The sequence below is a fragment of the Pyrus communis genome, chromosome 14, assembly GCF_041283825.1.
Source record: "Pyrus communis isolate YQ-2024b chromosome 14, ASM4128382v1, whole genome shotgun sequence".
Classification (NCBI taxonomy): Eukaryota; Viridiplantae; Streptophyta; class Magnoliopsida; order Rosales; family Rosaceae; genus Pyrus; species Pyrus communis.
The window spans coordinates 1,398,237-1,417,623 of record NC_142578.1 but is presented as its reverse complement, the minus strand read 5'-3'; the positions used below and the strand labels follow the sequence as shown (position 1 = coordinate 1,417,623).

At 39.1% G+C, this 19,387-nt stretch overlaps 4 protein-coding genes across 5 annotated transcripts; 2 read left to right on the top strand and 2 right to left on the bottom strand.

Moving 5' to 3' along the window:
* The first annotated feature begins 669 nt into the window (after window positions 1-669).
* Window positions 670-3,337, top strand: LOC137714002 (uncharacterized). The gene is made up of 3 exons (XM_068453361.2): window positions 670-1,002; window positions 1,710-1,975; window positions 2,292-3,337. The coding sequence occupies exons 1-3, from the start codon at window positions 849-851 to the stop codon at window positions 2,976-2,978; spliced, it is 1,107 nt and encodes a 368-aa protein (XP_068309462.1). The 5' UTR covers window positions 670-848; the 3' UTR covers window positions 2,979-3,337.
* A 1,031-nt stretch (window positions 3,338-4,368) lies between these two features.
* On the top strand, window positions 4,369-6,926 carry LOC137712733 (cleavage stimulating factor 64). The gene is made up of 7 exons (XM_068451878.2): window positions 4,369-4,564; window positions 4,696-4,773; window positions 5,211-5,249; window positions 5,340-5,921; window positions 6,011-6,103; window positions 6,326-6,505; window positions 6,610-6,926. Exons 1-7 carry the CDS (start codon window positions 4,472-4,474, stop codon window positions 6,733-6,735), a joined length of 1,191 nt encoding a protein of 396 aa, XP_068307979.2. The 5' UTR covers window positions 4,369-4,471; the 3' UTR covers window positions 6,736-6,926.
* On the bottom strand, window positions 6,868-11,499 carry LOC137712731 (CRM-domain containing factor CFM3, chloroplastic/mitochondrial-like). Its single transcript, XM_068451875.2, has 9 exons — window positions 10,452-11,499; window positions 9,795-10,260; window positions 9,580-9,710; window positions 8,839-9,183; window positions 8,430-8,586; window positions 8,057-8,349; window positions 7,894-7,953; window positions 7,565-7,648; window positions 6,868-7,354 (listed from the first exon to the last, which is right to left on the bottom strand). Exons 1-9 carry the CDS (start codon window positions 11,298-11,300, stop codon window positions 7,259-7,261), a joined length of 2,481 nt encoding a protein of 826 aa, XP_068307976.2. The 5' UTR covers window positions 11,301-11,499; the 3' UTR covers window positions 6,868-7,258.
* A 1,058-nt stretch (window positions 11,500-12,557) lies between these two features.
* Window positions 12,558-18,088, bottom strand: LOC137712732 (synaptotagmin-5). Of its 2 annotated transcripts, XM_088684526.1 has the most exons (15): window positions 17,893-18,027; window positions 17,442-17,676; window positions 16,825-16,899; window positions 16,628-16,735; window positions 16,247-16,279; window positions 16,048-16,137; window positions 15,765-15,890; window positions 15,488-15,631; window positions 14,865-15,272; window positions 14,546-14,680; window positions 14,242-14,457; window positions 13,860-14,132; window positions 13,602-13,739; window positions 13,197-13,499; window positions 12,558-13,069 (listed from the first exon to the last, which is right to left on the bottom strand). In XM_088684526.1, exons 2-15 carry the CDS (start codon window positions 17,640-17,642, stop codon window positions 12,848-12,850), a joined length of 2,472 nt encoding a protein of 823 aa, XP_088540652.1. In that variant the 5' UTR covers window positions 17,643-17,676; window positions 17,893-18,027; the 3' UTR covers window positions 12,558-12,847. The 2 variants fall into 2 exon arrangements, with proteins under 2 accessions (XP_088540652.1, XP_068307977.2); XM_068451876.2 differs by having other exon boundaries at window positions 17,442-18,088.
* Window positions 18,089-19,387: the final 1,299 nt, after the last annotated feature.

The window sequence follows — 19,387 nt, the reverse complement described above, 5'->3', positions numbered from 1 at the left end:
CTTCCAATATGTGTTGTCTACGTTTTAGACTTAAATAATATCATGCATGAAGGGTGTGTTGAGAATGTGAATTCATGTCAAGAAATTGAGGGATTTTACATGTGTTCTTCTAAGGAGTTGAACTTTCTCCTCAACTTGTTTGAGATGTCAATTGATGACAAATGTCGGTAATTTATGATTGGATGAAAAGGGATAATACTGTATAGATTGCCATGTTCCCATTGGACTGATAGTACGTAGTAGTAGCGTAGCCAAGGTTTGGTGGGTAGAAATGGGTGAAGGTTGTTGGACTGGATCATGGAATTAGAAGCAAAATACATGAAATCTGGTACAACAAAGAGAAAACCTCATGCCTTGCCACTCATCTTCTACCAAATTTTATTTAAAACGACACAATTGTCTTATCCACCTTGATTGAATCATTCGTAGTCAATGCCACAGCCGTATGGAGCTTGGTAATAATCTCAAGCCTCAGAGACGACTACCAGAAAATATACATACCCCTCTATTACTTGTTCAAGTATAGTAGTAGCTGGGGTGTTTTGGTAAATTCAATTATTTAATTTCTTAAGAAAAGTAGGACTTTCCAATTACCATCTTTGTCAAAGTGTTAGCTGTAGTTATCAAAATATAATAAGAATAATGTGGCTAATGGCTAGGCTGCTTCTTGTTGAAGATTGAGTTTATACAACACAAAGTACAAACCATTAATACCTGATCACCTTGAGCTTTACTTTTAAGCTGGCCGGCTAGCATCAGATATCCATACTAGGGTTTCTGCTAGCTGCTTGCCTTTTCTTAATTTCGCATCGAAATCAAATCCACTTGGTTTGTTTATCGAATCAAGAATGCAAGAGAGTCTTCCTCCAGGGTTCAGATTCCATCCTACAGATGAAGAACTGATAACGCACTATCTGTGCCACAAGGTTTCCGATGTTAGTTTCACGTCGAAGGCAGTAGCAGTCGTTGATCTTAATAAGTGTGAACCTTGGGACCTCCCAGGTATATATATGGTCAGATTATATGTTTATATGTGCATCATATTCAACCCTATTCTTCTGTATATCAGCCTTACATGTTTGCCTCTTCATCTAAATTCATCTGATTATACCTAATTTTCTATGATATTTCGTTTCTCATTCCTTGCTTTTGGTAACGATCTTGATGAGATCACAATCTGTATTTCTTGAATTTGCCTTTGTCGAATTTACGCAAGTAAAGCAATCTTTCCTGAAAACTACATGTAATCCAAAAAGGAAGAAAGGATAGTTTGGGGAGCAGATCTAGGCTTAGTAAGTTGACTAGAGCACTAAGTTCGAGTCTCTCTCCCTACAATTTGGGTTACTTCAATATAGACTATTGCTTGGATCAAAATGGGAATGAAATGTTCCATTCTCTTCCTTCCTCTCTGATTTGTTTGCCAACCACACCAAATACACAGTTCCCCCGACATTTTTTCATATAGTGGACTTTTCTTAGATTTACAGTGGATCTTTTTATTAAAAAATGCAAGTAGACCTTTAAAAATTGTTTCACAGTATGCATTTTTTCTTATACTAATTTACCAAAAGATATACTTGAATACTATGTTTTCCGAACGTTCTTAGCTTAAATATTCATAATTTTGATAGGAATAATTTCTTTACGGTAAAGTATTTAAGGGATATATGCAACTTATAACAAACTAAATTATTATGCGGTTGGTGCAGGCAAGGCTTCGATGGGAGAGAAAGAATGGTACTTCTTCAACCTGAGAGACCGAAAATATCCAACTGGACTTCGAACCAACCGAGCCACGGAAGCCGGCTACTGGAAAACAACTGGGAAAGACAAGGAAATACGTCGTGTAGGTGTGCTGGTTGGGATGAAGAAAACCCTAGTTTTCTACAAGGGCAGAGCTCCAAGGGGTGAGAAAAGCAACTGGGTCATGCATGAATACAGACTAGAAAACAAGCATCCTTTCAAATCCTCAAAGGTACACAAATTACTACAGAAGTACAACAATTGGATCGTTTGGGGCTGTTATCTTAAAACCTCTTCGACTGATAACACTTTTGCTAGAAGTGCCTGAAAAACACTTGGAGGTTCTTCTAAATTAAAAAGGTGTTTGTTCAGAGAAGTCTTCTATTAAACATAAACACTCCAAACTTTTTCTGTAAAAAATAGTCATAAGCACTTTTGGCTGCCATAAAGTGCTTTAAGCCATTTAAGAAACAATCTTAAACACTTGGCCTTTATAACTCGATTATATTATTTATAATTCCTTAACTTGCTAGGTTTAATTTATGCAGGAAGAATGGGTGGTTTGTAGGGTTTTCCAAAAAAACATTAGTGCATTGAAAAAGCCACAACAAGCAACAACATCCTCACAGAAGCAGCCAACCAACGAGTCTCCCTGCGACGATACGAACTCAATTGTTAACGAATTCGGAGACATCGAGCTGCCAAACCTAAACAGCAATATTAACGCAAATTCATCCAGCGGGTTCAGCAACAACATTTCTTCACCCCAAAGCTATTACAGCAATATTCTTGATCATAGCAAGAACAACATAAACGACGTTACCAACATGAGTTTGAAAATGACTTGGGCAGCAACAGCGGCAAGAGAGGCAGCCGCCAACGCTCTTTCATTGCCGTCAAGCTTGCTAAGTCCCTCAAATCTTTCGGTGAATTCGTTGCTTCTTAGGGCATTACAACTTAGGAGTAGTACTAATAATAATGGTAGTAATTATCAACCAAGAGCTACTAATCATGTTCAAGCTACAGCAGGCACTAGTACTCTAGATTACTCATCATATGATCATATCCAGCAAGGAATGATGCCGTCAATGTCTCATCACTTTGGATCCAGTACTACTATGGATCATATAAATTCAAATTTCCAAGCTTCTTCGTCGAGTACTAATGATCAGATGATGGAATCGATGCCACTGCAGCATTCGGAGCAACCATTCAATTTGGACTCCATCTGGTGAAGCTGTGAAGTGTACGGCCTGATCCAACGAATAAGCTCACATCTTGTAAAGTTCAGCATCGTTGCTGTATTAATCCTGAAGTACTGGTTATGAAACAAATGCAGTACCACAGGGAGAGTAGACTTCTCACATAAACGCAGTAAAGTTCGATAATGTTCCATATATTTATAACTATGTTGGATTAATGTCGAAAAATAATAGGGTTCTTGCCCTAGTTTATGGGTATAATTATGTTGAAGAGTTTTAGTACTGTTACTTATGTTGGTCCAGATATGATCAATGCATGCTGGTATAGAGAAAACTCCCTATGTTCAATTTGTACCCTCTTATATTATGTAAACATCTTTTTCATGGTCAAACATCTCAACACATTTCTCTCTCAAATTTCTTACAGTAATCTACAAAATGAAGGTGATGGTTAAGAAAATGAATGTTTTTTTTAATATTATTACAAAATTCGAACCAAATTAGCAGATAAATGCAAAGTTATTTCGAGATCTCAAAAGAAATATAAACTATTCAGATTTACACAATGTCTTAATTAACGAGGTGTGAATTTATGTTAGTTGTGTATGAACGAGATACCTAGCTAACCACATTTAAAAAAATTTAATTATCTTTAAATCAACTAAAACATTCTCAAGGAATATTTGTATATATGAACTTATTTGGAATGGGTTGTATTCAGTATTAAAATTAATATGATACATGATTTCTCTACGTTTAATAACAAATACGAAACCAACAAATATGTACATTACAATATACCCAATTAAAAAATGTAACTAATGATAAAATTGGGGTTACACTATAAAACCAATTAGCAATATGGGGAGTAGCCCAAGATCATATAAGCACATAACAAACTTGTCCCCTCACCGATGTGGGGCAACTCTCAACACACCCCCGCACGTGTGGCCGATTTTCAAGCCTAACACGTGGACAACACAACAGGGTGACGTGGAGCGCGTGTGGCCGTTGGGCTTCACATGTGGGATAACCTGCTCTGATACCATGATGAAATTAGGGTTCCACCATAAAACTAATTAGCAATATGAGAAGTAGCCCAAGATCATATAAACATATAGCAAATTTGTCCCCTCACCGATGTGAGACAACTCTCAACAACTAAATCAATTATGAGAGAATAGTTTTGTTTTCAATAATTAAATAATTATGAGAGAATAGTTTATCCTATTTTAATTTCTTCTCCACCTATTCCTAACTCATCCGATGATTCCACGACCTACCCCTATAGAATCATAGATCATCATAATTTCAACGGCCAGGATTTTATTGATGGAAAAAATCGAGTCGACTATATTAAAATGAAAATAAAAAACGCGGCCCAAATCATTACAAATTATCGTTAAAAACGCGGCCCAGGCCCATTTAACCGTTGAAAATAACCAGCACACCCCAGAAGCGCGCTTTCTAATCTCCGTCTCTCTCCTCTCTCCTCTCTCCTCTCTCTCTCGCAGTCTCAGTGCACAATGGCGGGAAAGCAACTCTCAGGCGACGGCCTACCGGCGAACATCGCTGGAATGTCGAAGAACCAGCTTTACGACATCATGTCTCAAATGAAGGTATCCCCTACCTCCCTCGAATTTTCTATTTCTTCTCCAATTTTCCTTCCGAAATTTTCTGTCACTCCAAACACCCAAAATTGACCTACGAATAATGTCGACATTCGTTTTCTTTGTTTCTTTGAATGCAGAATTTGATAGAACAGAACCAGCAGCAGGCGAGGCAGATCCTCATTCAGAATCCGCCCCTCACCAAAGCTCTTTTCCAGGTTACTAATTTTTTAGGGTTTTAGGGTTCCTTTATTTCGAATTTTCCCCTTTTATTTGGTTTTGATTCAGAGGATTTCGTGTAGTTAGGATTTCGTTTGTGTCAATTTTGGTGCTTTTCTTCTTTTCTTGAGATAATTTTGTGCGATTAGGGTTCAAAGTTCAAATGGTACGAATGGCTTTGTTAGGAAGTTGCTTAATTTAGTTCCGAATGAGAAAATTTGATTTTCCTTTTGTTAATTGCTAAATTAATGTGTGATTTATGTTTTTGTATCATGCTGTTTGAGAGTTTGGAGAATATATTTGTTAGGCATTTGTATTAAGCGATTACTGATTCGTGGTCGCTGTTAAGTAGGTTGTTGCTCTGGAATTATCGATTTTACCCTTAACTACTGATATGATTGCTGATTGTGTTTCTGCATTTTGCATTCGTTCACAGGCGCAGATTATGCTTGGAATGGTGCGGCCACCTCAAGTGGTATGTTTTTTCTTTTTCCAGAAAGCTTGTCGTTTAAGTGTTTTCATATTTGTCCACTTATGTTACATGCTAAATTGAGGTTGTCTGTAGATTCCCAGCATTCAGCCACTGACGTCACATAATTCTCAGCAGTCGACACAACAAACTCAGCAGCCAAGCACTCAGGTTGCTCCCTCATTGCCCGGCCAAGTTGGTTTGCAGGACCAAACTGGGCCATCTCAGATCCAAGCTCCTCCGAGAAAGCAATACCAAAACCAACCAGCAATGCCTAGTTCATCAGCTGGTGCTCCGTCTATAAATGTTCAGTCTCAGCCTATGCCTTCACGTCCCCTGCTGAGCCCACAGCAGCCTAAGGGACATCTAAATCCTCAAATGACCCCGACTTCTCTTCCACAGTCCTCTCAACTCCCAAATATGCCTGCACATCCTCTTCATTCTTCTTCACAGCCACCTTCGCTTCATCAAACCCAAATGACTGCTGTTTCCAGCCAGTTGCAACAGTCATTACAGACATCTGGAGTGTCATCTCATATGCCGTTGCAACCACCATTGCCACCACAACCAAGACCACCTTCAATGCCTAACTTCCATCACCAGTATCCACCGCAAATGGGGCCCAACATGGGTTACCAACATGCTCCTCCCCAACATCTTTCACAATCCATGTTTCATGTAAGTTGAAGTTTATAGTTCACCAGTCATTATCAAATGTATGGCATATATGTGATTAGGTTAATTGTTTTTATTTTTTATCTGCTCAGTCAGGTACGAAACCCCCTGTTAGCGCTGGGCCTTCATTTCCACAGGGACAACCACCACTTCCAAGTCAACCACCACCTCAAACTATGTATCAGGTATACGTTTTTTTTTTTTTTTTTTTTTATTCTCTCTTTTGCAACTGCGTTGTAAATCATTAGTTTATTAGTTAAGGATGCTTTGATTCTAGGTAATGTTTCAGTAGTTTATAGAATAAAAAACGCATGCCTTGTTTACTCCACTTTTCTTTGTCATCCCATGTTTGAAGGATCGGTGGAGGACAAAAATCTAACCTAGCCTAATGCTTTTTTATCTTTCAGGGTGGAGGCATGCATTTAGGTTCAGAGTTCAACAATCAAGCTGGATCTTCCATGCAAGTTGATAGAGGATCGTGGATGTCCGGTCCACCAGAGAGTTCGACAGTGCCACAACTTTCAGCACCGCCACCATTAGGTCCTGGTCAAATGGGCCCTGGCGGCCAGCCTCCTCGCCAGGCACCGGTAAGATATCTGCTACTTCTCATATTAGACTTGAGCCGGAGCTTTTGTTTATAGGTTGAGTTTTCCTATCATTCATCATTCGACTCTTATGCGCATTTGTGCAGTTGTCCCCTGAGATGGAGAAGGCACTGCTTCAGCAGGTCATGAGCCTCACACCGGAACAAATTAACCTCCTGCCTCCAGAACAAAGGAATCAGGTGCTACAGCTACAGCAGATACTGCGCCAATAAACTCTTGAACTTTTCAATATTTTCAGCCGGAACTAGGGACCGCTTTTTACTTCAATTTTTGCTCCGAGATATCATTGTACCATTCAGTGATCCAAACTTATGCGACTTAATTTATTACTCGATGCAATAGTCTTTTAAAAACGACGTGTAGTAGTTGTATCTTTTCAAAATTTGATTTTCTTGTTTCAGAACGTTACAACTTAACTAATCTTGAGATGTTAAATCTACATCCATTTGTGGTATGCACAAAATGTCGTCGAGCAACGAAATACATCAGAATTTTGTCTATGCTAAAAGCCTCTCTGTTTCAATGTCGGAGTTTTACTCCCTTGCTTCCAACGCAGTCCTCTTTGAAGTAATTGGAACCATCTTAAGTCCGAGTCGCAGATGATCATTCTCATATTTAGACAGAAGCCACCAGGTAGGACTGCAACACTAATTCTCACAAGCATCCCATGTTTTGCCGTTGTCAACGGTTCTTGCTCATGCTCGAAACTGATCATGCTTTCAAATGCGCGAAAGTTTATTCTTCGTTTTCCCAATCAGAATCTTCACCGTTGCCATCTGAATCCACGTATGAATCTTCATCTTCATCTTCATCCTCATCTTCGCCCTCGCTCTGCAGATAAGAACCAAACATTTTACTCTCGTTGCTCGATAAGGAAATAGTTAAGGAAAGCCAAAATCTGTCTAGAAGAGGCATGCTAAAAATTTAAATTCCCATGTTTTGCCCTCTAAACCGGTCACAGAACTATACAAACAATCTGGTTGGAGATCAGGACCACTTGATAGTAAATAGATGGCAATGAGAAACGGTATAATATCTCACTTGGACTAATTCCAAGGCACGATGAATCTGCTCGGGATCTCTTGAGCTCCAGGAACTCTCATCAACATCATCTTCAGAAATACCCTGTTCACAATCGACAAAGCTATGGTCATGGGCATGAGCAAACACCCATACAAAAACACAAAATTATATCATGCATATTATTGGAGAAACGATAACTGTAATAGCAACAACCAAGTTGGCCGCGTGGGAGGGGGGCATACGCTTGGATCGCACAGTGAACAGATGAAGATAAACAAACATATAGTGGTCAATGATTTTATCAACAGTGCTTCAGATATGTGTTGTAATGAGAAATTATAACTTACAACTTGAGATTTCATTTGTTCTATGTTCTTCTCCAGTTCAGATATGTGCTGACTGAGAGCCTGCATGAGACATATGAGATCTAGTGTGAGGTGAAGGACATCAACGAGAGAAAAATATCAGCGGAAATGTATTTCAACAAAAAACTGGGAAAAAAATAGTAACCTCATGGCGTTGCATGGCCACTGAGCGTTTTAATGCTTTAGCCTTAGTTAGAAGGTTCCTTGGCCTCAAGGTAATGGGTCGCCGATAATTCTTTCCACGATAGTAAATGAGAGCATATCCCTTTGGAACTCTTTCTATTGCCACAAGTATACCACCACTCTCATATTCCAATAACCTAGCTGTATCTTCAACAAAAGCAAGAGTCTTTTGCTTGCTTATTAATTTCACTAGTTCTCTGTGCTTCCAATGCAAATGCATGTTCTCGACGACACCATCAAAGACACCACGTATACCTGGTACAAAATGTAATAAAGGCCATCAGTTTTTCAGCTAAATATTTTATCTTCACCTCAAAAATTAGAAGATTACTTACCCAGAGGCAAGTATGCTTTCATTCTCAAACCAACCCTACGAAACATAACCCGTTCCTCATCAGTGATTGTTTCCTGATCATAATCAGGACCCGCAGGAAGCATTAACGATTCTATCTTGGATAGCAGTTTCTCTGCTCTTAGCTTTTTGGCTTGGGCCTGTCAATGAATTCAGAATCTCAAACTAAGGTATATATGAATCCACATATATCCTTTCTTCCGCAACTAAGTTATGTCTAATGAAAGTTAATGATATATTTTGGATAAAAACATGTTGCAAAAAGGTACCACTCTAGTACCTGGGTCTTTTTCATTACGTCGAGTCAATTCCAAAACTACTGTATTCACAAGGAGTGAGAACGAGACCCTCACAGGCTCGTCCACTAATAGAAAGATAGAGAAAAAACTTACAACACCTAGTTTATGCTCAATTCGTCTGACAAGCTTAGCATTCTTAGCTCTTGAATCTTCTTCAATCATCTTTTCCCGTTCTTCAGCAGATATTTCTCTTCCCCAACGAGCTTGAGCCTCATAAAACTCAGCCAAAGTCCCTGCAAGTGCCTGTCCTTCCACTGCACCTGAAGAAGCCGCATCTATTGCTTTAATCCGCATTTTCTCTTCAACATCTTGGACCTGTTTTGTCAGTTCCTGTCTTTCAGACAGAGCAGCAGCCACACTTGTTGGGACAAAATCCTTCCCGCGGTAAATGACAATGTAATATTTGTTTCTGAGCAGTAAAACACCACCTGTTAAATTCTGCAAAATTGAAGGAGCTTTAAATCAGTACACTTTTGGTATTATTCCGTAGGTAACAGTCAGAAAAAAAATATTACAAAAACAAACCTTAAAACTATTTGACGAAAAGAGAAAACCAAATATGCTGAGTGCCTCTTCAACCTTAGAAATGCAAGGCAGAGGGGCATAATGGCAAACTCATTAACAAGTATTAACAGATTTACAAAGGTTCCTTAATTAGAAGGATGGTGTTTCTCGTTTTGGCCTTTAAAAATAAAAATAATGCAGACTAAGCTTGAGAAAGTTTTAGTAGGAAGAACTAGAAGTGCCCTAATGGACACAAACGAAAGGTAAACAGTCGCACAAAAAACACAAGGTTTGATGGTAATGTAGGATAAGAGACAATGTAGGACAGACCTTTAGCTCCTCAGCCATCAACTTGTTGTTTGTATTCTGGATACCTCGTTTGACAGCAATCTTCGCAACGGAGCTTTTCTCCCAAAGTTTAATAATAGCCAATGCCAACCCTTGATGGTTTCTATTTCTCCCTTCATCAAGAAATTAATAATGAAGTGTTATGTCAAATACTGACACGGAAAACTGAAGAAAGGTACATAGAAGAAGATTTCTACCAAGGGCAAAATGACAAGGAAGCGATTTGGCAAGTTTCCGTAAAGTAGTCATCTCTGCATTAGTCAGCCGCGACCGCATCCCAGTAGGGAGAAGCCTGAAAGGAGTTTTGTAACCAGGGATTGTTTTGGGAAGCAAATCAGCATCAACAGGAAGTACTCCAGTACCCCACCACTCAACAAAACGAGGACCTAAATCATCCAAGAGGCTGTGAAACTCAGCTTCCTCCTCTGTCATGTTATGATCACGCTCTGGGATTTTCAATGCTTGCTCAGTCTTATCTGGACCTGAAGTTGCTTCATTGCCACTTCTCATCTCCGATGTTTCAGATGACGAAATCTCTGGGATAAAAAGACCACTCCTTTCCCCATCAACAGTTTGGGATTGAGAAGGTCCTTTGTAGTTACTCCCTCGGTACACAACCATGACACTTCCTGACCGCCATAAAACTAACCCTCCTGTTCGACGCTGACCAATCACTACAAGCAGTCAGTTACATTACGAAAGTAAAATGCTTCTACATGTTCATTTCTAAACTATACACATACAATTCTAAGTTGCATTCAGCGAGTTTTATAATTTATACACAACAGACTTACATACAAATGTAATATTGATCATATAACACCAAAATCCGAAAATTCGAGAACTTCACAAACCTCAACAATTTCGTGGGCTGTCTTCATATCCAATGCCAGCACCTCATGGAACTTGAGCCTCACCAGCTCCGTCTTCCTCCAGGTATCGTGAATCTTCTCTAGCACCGCCTGCGTGATCCCGGCCTTCGGCACACTGATCCTTTCCCTAAGCACCATCCCCATTCTCCTCAGCCGCTTCAGTTCCTCGTCCTCAATCGTCAATTCCGCCAACGACGGTGCTTTCCCTCTCCTCTTCCTCAATCCCTTCACCTCCTCCTTGTCACTCACCTCCTCCTCTTTCTCCCACGGCAATTCCACCTCATCGCCGCTCTTCTCCTCCTCTAATACATAATCCGGCCGGACCCACTCCCGCTGCAACAAATCCCCGAGCTTCTCCTCTCCGCTTGCCGCCGGCACTGGATCCTGACCGTCCAATCCAATACCATCATCTTCCTCCTCATCGTCCGACCCCAATCCCAAGTTCCGCAACCGAAGCACGATTCTCTCAATCGCGCTCTGGCCTTTATCCTTGTCGAAGTACCGAGTCGTATCCGCCTTGCCATCTTGCTCATGCGACTCCTTGACCTTATCGTTGACTTTCTGGCGGGACAATTCGGCGGGAGAGCTACGATTGGGCCACTTGTTGAGCCAGGGAGCGGAGGAGGCGGGTCTGGATTTGTGCTGCGGGGGTTTGGCGTTCGCACTTCCACCGTGCTCGGTGGTTCTGACGGTGGAGGAGAATGTTTTGACGATGCGAAATGACGGTTTTGGGGCCGAGAACAGGAGTCTGAGGGAGGAGGGCGAGTGAGAGGTGGGTGGGAGTGAGTTCAGGAGTGGCATTTCGGATATTTTCGCGGTTGTGAAGGCCATTTGTGGTGAATATTGAATTAAATAGTGCGCTTACTGTCGCTGTTGACGGCGGTGCGCTGTCATTGTCTGGCTGGTCGGAACTCGGAAAGCGGTGGAGCGACGGGAGGCTGGAGACGAAGACTGTGTTTGTAGTTTTGGAGGGAGACGATAAGATAATTTTTCTGGGAAAATTTCGGATATATCTGTTTCTTTTGTACATATGGAATATTATCGAGGGCAGGTCTGTAATTTTGTGGGCGGAGAGCTCTCATTCTTGCACTAGTACGGAAATTATCGAGCGTATCAATAGATGACATAACTTGCTGAATTTAACAATCTCGAGCGTATCAACGGATTACACATATCATTGAACTTAACCCTATTTTCAACCGATCCGGTTAAAGGGTTATAAAGTTAAAAATAATTCGGAATGAAACGAAAATCGTCACTAACCGAGGGTTAGGACAAAAGGCTTGTAGGACCCATCGAGCTCAAACCTTCAAATTAGGCTAGCGGGCTGACCATTTCCTATCCGAAAAATTATTGAGATTACATAAAATAAGAAATCTAGAAAGTTACTCATGTCAGCGACACATGTCACTCAAAATCTTATTCAAAAAAATTATTGATATTATATAAAGATAAGAAATCCGAAGGCTTATTCATTTGGCGACAAGTGTCACTCAAAATATGTTCAAAAATCTTATTTTAATATGATAGTTTAATTTAATTAACCATATTAATTTAATTAAAATAATAAATTATGTCCCTTTGGCCCCCTCGGTTAGAGATGATTTTTTGTCAATGGGTTATGTTTGGCCTATGGCCTCCTCAGTTGAAGATGGTATAAAATATGGTTGTATTAAAATATAATTTCTTATAGGGCTATAGCCTATAGAACTAAAAGGACCCCCTTGACCCTCCTTCGGTTGAAGATGGCCTAAATTTAAATAATCGATATGAGCTATTCATGAAGCATTGATGTGCATAATAGAAGCCCCTATTTCTTAATTGATTTCAGCAATTAAGACAACTGTTATTCTTCGCACTTCGCAAATGTGAGATGCACTCCAAATTAAATGTGGTTGTGAAACAAGGCCTCTTTTTTTTTTTTTCTATTTTTTAACAAGGTGCGATATGCGTGGCCAAATATTAAATACTGATCTGGTTGCATTCAAGTAAACGAATTCCAGCCGAAGGATCCTTCGATTAATCTAGAGATGAAAATTCAGAAAAGAACACAAACTACAAAATTAAAACTTAAATATAAAAGATGCGTTTATCACTCTTGTAACTTAAATATAAAAGATACGTTTATCACTCTTGTCACGTACAAGTGTAATGTAATACATGAAAGTCAAAGCTAAAAACTTGAACGAAGTGCTGCAGAAAAATTGGTCAAGCATCAGGGAGCTTACACAATTACACAGCATGAAGATGGACGTGAACTGTTAGAACTCCATGTACATACTCTTATCTGTAAACGCACTCCTGTTAATTAACTGAAATTACTTACATACCGGAAGGTATAACCATGTCAACAAAACTCAAAACCGAAAACAAACGGCTCAGGTTCCGGAAAATCTACTGCTGATAGAAGGAGATGAGTTCAGGATTTCCTGACCAAGCTCCTTTATCTTGTTAAGAAGTAGAACTTGCTCGGTCTCGAGTTGAACCATGTACTCTTCTTGTGTATCCTCTAGGGCTTCTAGCTCACACATAGCCGTTGCGAGCCCTTCAATATTTCCATCGTCGATTAGAGACTGAAACTTCATCATCATTTGTTTCATCTGACCAAACTCATTGTAAATCGCATGTCAGAAAGGAACTGAACTCGTTCAAAACATTGTTCCTAGGTACAATGCTAACAATGTGGCTCAAGGCGAAAATCTAGTAACGAAAAACGAGTCTTCTCACCTCGCTGGAAATTTTGTGTGCTTTGTTTATGGATGGTTCAGAATCCAAACTTGCTCTTTTCTCCAACTCCGGGACTCTTCGTGTGACCTGAACATGGATTTCCCCCCTACTCACATTCTGAAGAGGGATCCACTTGTCTGCCATCTGATTCGGAGGCAATCTCTGATATTCCACGACGCAATCACCTATACTTGATGCCCGTAATAAGGCATTGTGGTCTTTCACATGCAAGAGTAGGGGGCTGCCGTCATCAGGAAATTCCAAGGTTTGATTCCACTGCGGATTCAGAGTTTTGTACATAACCTGCAACGCAAGACATCGAAGTAATAAGAGATCAAAAGCAAAGTAATGAGGAAAAAAATGACAATTGCTACAATATTTGAACATAAATGTGACTGCTCAAACCTTTGTTTGTTTCTTCAAGTTCCCGTATTCAACCCTCACATTTGGATCACTTGTCCCTCTCATATCAGCAGCAATAAGGTCTTTTGCTTCGATGAGAACAAGTTCAACCCAACCATTACCTGAACCCGTAGCCGAACCCTGAATATTCCAACAAGGGGAAAGGAGGAACAAAGTTACAAAACCATATTAAACAACACACACTGAGAGCAGAATGATTCTCGCGCATATGACCAAAGAGACTGAAAAAAGATTCCATACCCTTGACCCGTCAGAGCCTTCAACTCTGACTGCTTCTATTTGAAGCCTTAGTTCTCCGGAATTCACTTTTTCTAGAGGGATCCACACATCCCTGACTGACCCTTCGACCAGTCCCTCTAAATTAACTCGTGCGCTGCCAATGTTGTCATCACCAAATGTGTCTTCGTCGAAGCATTTTATCATCAGGTATTCACCTTCTCCAATCTCATCAAATTCAAACGTCTGATTCCAGACGGGATTTAAATCATGAGCAGTCCTTGTTCTCTGGAGAATCTGGAAAGAAGGTTACGGCAATATAGGGTGTTTATAATGTTAGTTTCTGCAATATAGACTTTAATTTACACATGAGAGGAAATTATCAAGGGAGGGAAAAAAAATCTACCTTTCCATATTGCAATTTGACATATGGATCGCACTTTCCAGATCTGTCTTTTGAAACAAGATCCTTTCCTTCCATAACAGTTATGTTAACTTTCCTTCCAGTTTTTGGTAGAAAATTTGATGACCCGAAAAGTGATCTTCGTGAGGTAAGAAGAGAGTTGTCTACGTGTGAACCATCAGAGAATTGCCATTCTTTTAGGACAAGCTTCACCGTCAACTACATGATGCATTGAGAAAAAACATATGTTAAAATTAAATAAAAATAAGGGATACATAAATCAGTCATAAACCTTAAAATCTGTTACCTCCCCCGAATTGACCCCCTCAAATGGAACAACGAATTCAACTTCTTTTCCACAAAACTCAGCGTGTTTTGCTATCACTCCAGAGTCGGGTCCTATTGCCCAGAATATCGTTGAATCATCCTCAACATACTTCACCTATTCAAGGGAAGAAAAGTTCAACTTAGTTGACACTCAACAAGTTGATGATAACTTATGTGCAGAGAATATATATTATCATGTGTTTCTGGCCGGAAACAAAGAAGAAAATAAAAACTCTGTATCATATGGTGATCATGACTATCATGTCAAAAGATTAAATTTTGCAACGTAAAAATAGTACCTTAATTTCACAACTCGCCAGATAGTCATACTTCACATTGTTTGGCGTACACTCGTACAGATTAAATCGAAGATTTCCTGTTTCGTCGTGTAACACCATATTAAACTTCGAATTCCAGCTAGGGTTTGAACCCAACTTCACACCTGTTTTTCTAGTTAACTCTTCAAGTTCAACCTCCACAAATGTCTGCAGATCTTTATCGACAAACTGCTCATCTGAACTTCTATCAAACTGCTTTCTGGACAGGCTTCCTTTCAAACCATTCCTAGAAACTTTACTTGCAGAAATGACTGTCACGTATATAATGCCTCCAACAGCCTTTTTCCTTAGGTTTACAGCTGGCATAGTGTAACAACGGCGGCGAGGCTCAACCATTGTCTTAACTAGCGTGTCAGTCAAAATTTTAACCTATAGAGAAATCAATATTTATTATTTATCAAATTATCAAGCTTTGCTTGGAATGTAGCTAGATGTATGGCCGTATGTTTGTTTACAGCAACACTAATTTATGAACATACTACTGTATTTTAGAGAGAAATGTACGATTAAAATGGTCCTGGTCAAGAATTAAGTCAGCAAAACATAATGCAGTACAAAATAACTTTCAGGGTTGGGAGTCAAACCAGCCAAGAAGAAACGCCGGGAAGCTCTGTAGCAGGCAGTGCTTGGCTTCCGCCACTTCCAAAGGCAACTCCTATCCTCACTTCAGGAACTGACAGAAATGAGTACAAAATCATTTTCCCATTCAAGACCGGCATCAGGAGAAGCTGCAATACAGAGGCAATTTAGTGAATATAGCTACCAAAAAATGATAATTGCACAGCTTCTAATTTCTTTTGATAGAATCCTTTCAAAGCTGAACCGTATGAGAAAAATGGAAAAGGAAGCGACTTTACATACATCGCCCTTGATGTGGAGACTATTTATAACTATCCGTGCTGTCCCCATAAGTGGCTTGGCAAGCTTTGCTTGCAACAAAATACTCATATCATTTGTATCCCAGTCAAAACCTAAATGCATGATCCGCTGCCAAAATGAACAGAGACCATGTATACGAAGATGTCAGGAATTTAGTAGTCATACAAATGAGCCATCGAGAAAAAGTAAAACAATATATTTTAAGATAACACTACAAAAGAATCGTAATAAAGTTTGAAAACAGTAAAATATATAGAAACCAAACCTGATCACCTGAAGTTGACCAACGAGTCCCATGAAGACCCAAGCTAGGCGGGGATGAACCTAGTGAAAACTCCAGCAATTCAACTTTTTCCTGCATAAAAAACAGTTACTTTTTAATTACTTATCAGATATTCAATACAGTCAGGATGAATTCAAGGGTTCAAATTGTTATGAACAAACAAAAGGCGTAGATCACTTACTATAAGCCTTGATTTTCTGTGCTTCAACCGTTTCTGCATAAACAAAACTTACACAACTTAGCATGATCCATTCACAAAACTTGTGTTCGTGAATGTTTAACAGACAGACTGAGACATCCTACCGAAATCAGAAAATGGCAATGATAATCACCGGAATTTCTTTCAGCATTATAAGCATTCAGTTAGTGGATTCAAAAGTAATTTAGGAAAATCGACAATCAACGAGTATCTGAAATTTTAAGATGATTTTTCTTGCAATATAAGAAAGCCACTGGATGGCCAAGGATGACATGGTCACAGAATGCAAGTGGAAGACTTAACTTGTTAACCTCGTACAGAAAAACTAATATAACCGGCTGATACACAAGGACACAGTCTCACCTCAACAATGGACGAAAACCTTATTGAGAGCTTCGGGTTCATAGAGTTGGGCCATACTTCCATCATCAGCTTATTCAGCCATTCGCAGTGCTCCAGTGGAGTCGTAGACTATATAAACAACCACAAAGCTAAAATTCAGCATCAATAAAGCTCAAATGTCATACAAGTCAAGGAAAATTCTGGAACAAATATGGTACCGAGTTGTTCAATATGACTCTCTTCCATTGCTTGTTCAGGTCTTCAACAAGTATCCGACGCTGATAGTTCCCGTACTGCAGACAGAATTAGTGACAACTTTTGTTACATCCTAGTACGATTTCGATCGTTGTGATCCTTAAAGATTATGAAATGCAACACAACAGGAACAGTTGCTAAGTCGGTAGATAATCACAACCAATGAACAAACGAAAACCGAAGATTATATTAAACACCATATTCTGAACAATTGACCAGTAAATTCTTCTTCCACTTAACACTAATGTAACCTGCCACTCAGTATTACGGTCGGATAATATTCATCTTCACTTGGAAGTTAGAGGTCATAGGTTTGAATCTCGTGGATGGCAAATTCAATACCAAATTAAGTTAACCATTGTTCGGCTTTAGCCGAACTCCTTCCCCCTTAGTAAAAATATCTATGTATTCAAAAAAATTAAAAAAAAAAACACTAACGTAACCTACGAATATAGATCATCCAAAATCCGCAGTTAAAATTCCGCTCTCCGAAGTTTAGATTAATTTAGCGTAGAATATCGCTCTCGAATCGAAAAATCGAGAAATACATAACACGATTACAAAAAGAAGCAATTTTTACCTGTAGGGTTGCCCAAACAGCAACAGCAAGTGGAACCCAATTGGAGAAGGAGAAAACCCATCTCTCAAAAGCCCAGACAAACAAAACCAGAGGTAACAAAAATGGAAGAAAAGGCTTCTCTGCCATCACATGGTTGAAGAACTCCACTGCATCCTCAAGGCTCAACCTTCTCCCCTTCCTTCTATTCATCTGAGCAGGCATCTAAGTAAACCAACTTTCACACTTCACTTTTCCCCTAAATATATACAAATATATATATATATGGTTAATTATATTGACTAGAATCTCCAAAGTTTCATGCTTTATTGAGGAACAAATAAAAACCCAGAAACAAAAAGCAAATTCTCAGTTTTTAGGTGTGAGGTGTTGTAGGGAGATTTGAGAAATATTTATGAGATACTTTGCCAGTAGAAGAAGCCTGTTTTTTTTTTTTTTTTTTTTTCGAACGAGCCAGTTGAATAAGCTTTTAGATGGTGAAAGAATCTGGGAGAGAAATCAGAAGCAGTTGGCTGCTTCGGCTTTCCACTTTTGTAGAGAGAGAAACAGGAGACGGGGAAGAGAAAATGAAAATGACCTATTTTTTTATTCTTTCCAGAATTCGTTAACTACTATGAAAAGTGCTTCTGGTCCCCGTTTAAGCACTAATCTATGTGAGCCCCACGGAAACCCATTTTTAGTATTTGTCCTCTGATGATGGTGGAGGAATCGTGTGTTCGGTGGAATCCATCCGACGGGTGAGGATCGGCTGTGGGCGTATGTGATGTCAGAACTTGTTGGCCGCTGGCTATTCAACGTTGAAGCTCGCCCAATCCACTGGTTTGGTATTACTGTGGTTTGAAAGAAAAAAAAATTATTTCTGATATCCTATGAGAGTAAGTTCATTTTTACTGTTTCACATTTTTAGTTTTTTTAGCTCAGTTTTTTTTATATCCACATTTTATAAAAGTACTTCAGTACCAAACCAGTACTAATTACCTACTGGTCTTTGAACCAGGAGGATCCTAGGGATCCTGCAATCACCTATGTTCATCATACATTGTGCAGTTAAAAATTATTGTAAATCTTTTTTATTTAAAATTGAATATAAACAGTACCTGAAAAAAACTGGCAACACAATGTACGATAAACAGATGTGATTGAAGAATCTCCGAGATTATCATAAAGGTGATCTGGCGAGGATCCTCTTTCGCTTTTGAACACCATATGTCATTTTAATGGATATAAAGTCAGATTACCAATTAATTCAGAATATTAAAGACTTACAACATTTTTCGTTAAACTTTTCTACACCACTATCACATAGTATAAATTATTTTTCTTATGGTATAAGTGGTTAGATAAATTTGTTTTCCGGGACCATCACAATGCCCCGGTTAAAGGGACAAACGTTAAATTATGTATGTTGCACGAATCAAAATATCACAAAAGGGCATGAGAACGTTTCAACTCATTATGTCGAACACCACATGAGAAAGACCAAAAAAAAAAATTCAATGTGATCATCATTCCGTCGTATATTATTATGATTAAATCACATAGTTGATATATCACGAACTTACTATAATTTTTTTTTATGACATTTGCATTACATTGCCTTGTTTATTATGCAGAATTAGCTCGACGGACTATTTTATATACCAATAAACAAGACAATTTATTGACATTCCGACGTGGGGTATTACGAATCTACTTATGGGAATTAGTTTAATCCGTACAGTCTAAATACTAGGATCTAGATTTGGTGTGTCTTTACATTTAAGACACACATGTCTCTCAACTTTTACTTTACTAAGGTTTATTTCGAACTCATAGTATAGGACCAAGGAGCATTGGAATCTGTTTTTTGTGTAACCCATTGACCAACACAAACCATGGTCTCATTTGATTACACGATCTGTCATTTTAATGAATATAAAATCGGACTATCGAGTAATTTGGAATATTAA

Coding starts and splice junctions, on each gene's coding strand:
- LOC137714002 (XM_068453361.2), top strand. CDS start 849: ATGCAAGAGAGTCTTCCTCCAGGGTTCAGATTCCATCCTACAGATGAA. Junction 1,003..1,709: donor TGAACCTTGGGACCTCCCAG/GTATATATATGG, acceptor CGGTTGGTGCAG/GCAAGGCTTCGATGGGAGAG. Junction 1,976..2,291: donor ATCCTTTCAAATCCTCAAAG/GTACACAAATTA, acceptor TAATTTATGCAG/GAAGAATGGGTGGTTTGTAG.
- LOC137712733 (XM_068451878.2), top strand. CDS start 4,472: ATGGCGGGAAAGCAACTCTCAGGCGACGGCCTACCGGCGAACATCGCT. Junction 6,104..6,325: donor CACCTCAAACTATGTATCAG/GTATACGTTTTT, acceptor TTTATCTTTCAG/GGTGGAGGCATGCATTTAGG. Junction 6,506..6,609: donor AGCCTCCTCGCCAGGCACCG/GTAAGATATCTG, acceptor GCATTTGTGCAG/TTGTCCCCTGAGATGGAGAA.
- LOC137712731 (XM_068451875.2), bottom strand. CDS start 11,300: ATGGCCTTCACAACCGCGAAAATATCCGAAATGCCACTCCTGAACTCA. Junction 8,350..8,429: donor GAAAGCATACTTGCCTCTGG/GTAAGTAATCTT, acceptor ATTTTGTACCAG/GTATACGTGGTGTCTTTGAT. Junction 7,355..7,564: donor GTGCCTTGGAATTAGTCCAA/GTGAGATATTAT, acceptor TCTTATCTGCAG/AGCGAGGGCGAAGATGAGGA.
- LOC137712732 (XM_068451876.2), bottom strand. CDS start 17,642: ATGCCTGCTCAGATGAATAGAAGGAAGGGGAGAAGGTTGAGCCTTGAG. Junction 16,736..16,824: donor GAGTCATATTGAACAACTCG/GTACCATATTTG, acceptor TTGTTTATATAG/TCTACGACTCCACTGGAGCA. Junction 15,891..16,047: donor GGTCAACTTCAGGTGATCAG/GTTTGGTTTCTA, acceptor TCATTTTGGCAG/CGGATCATGCATTTAGGTTT.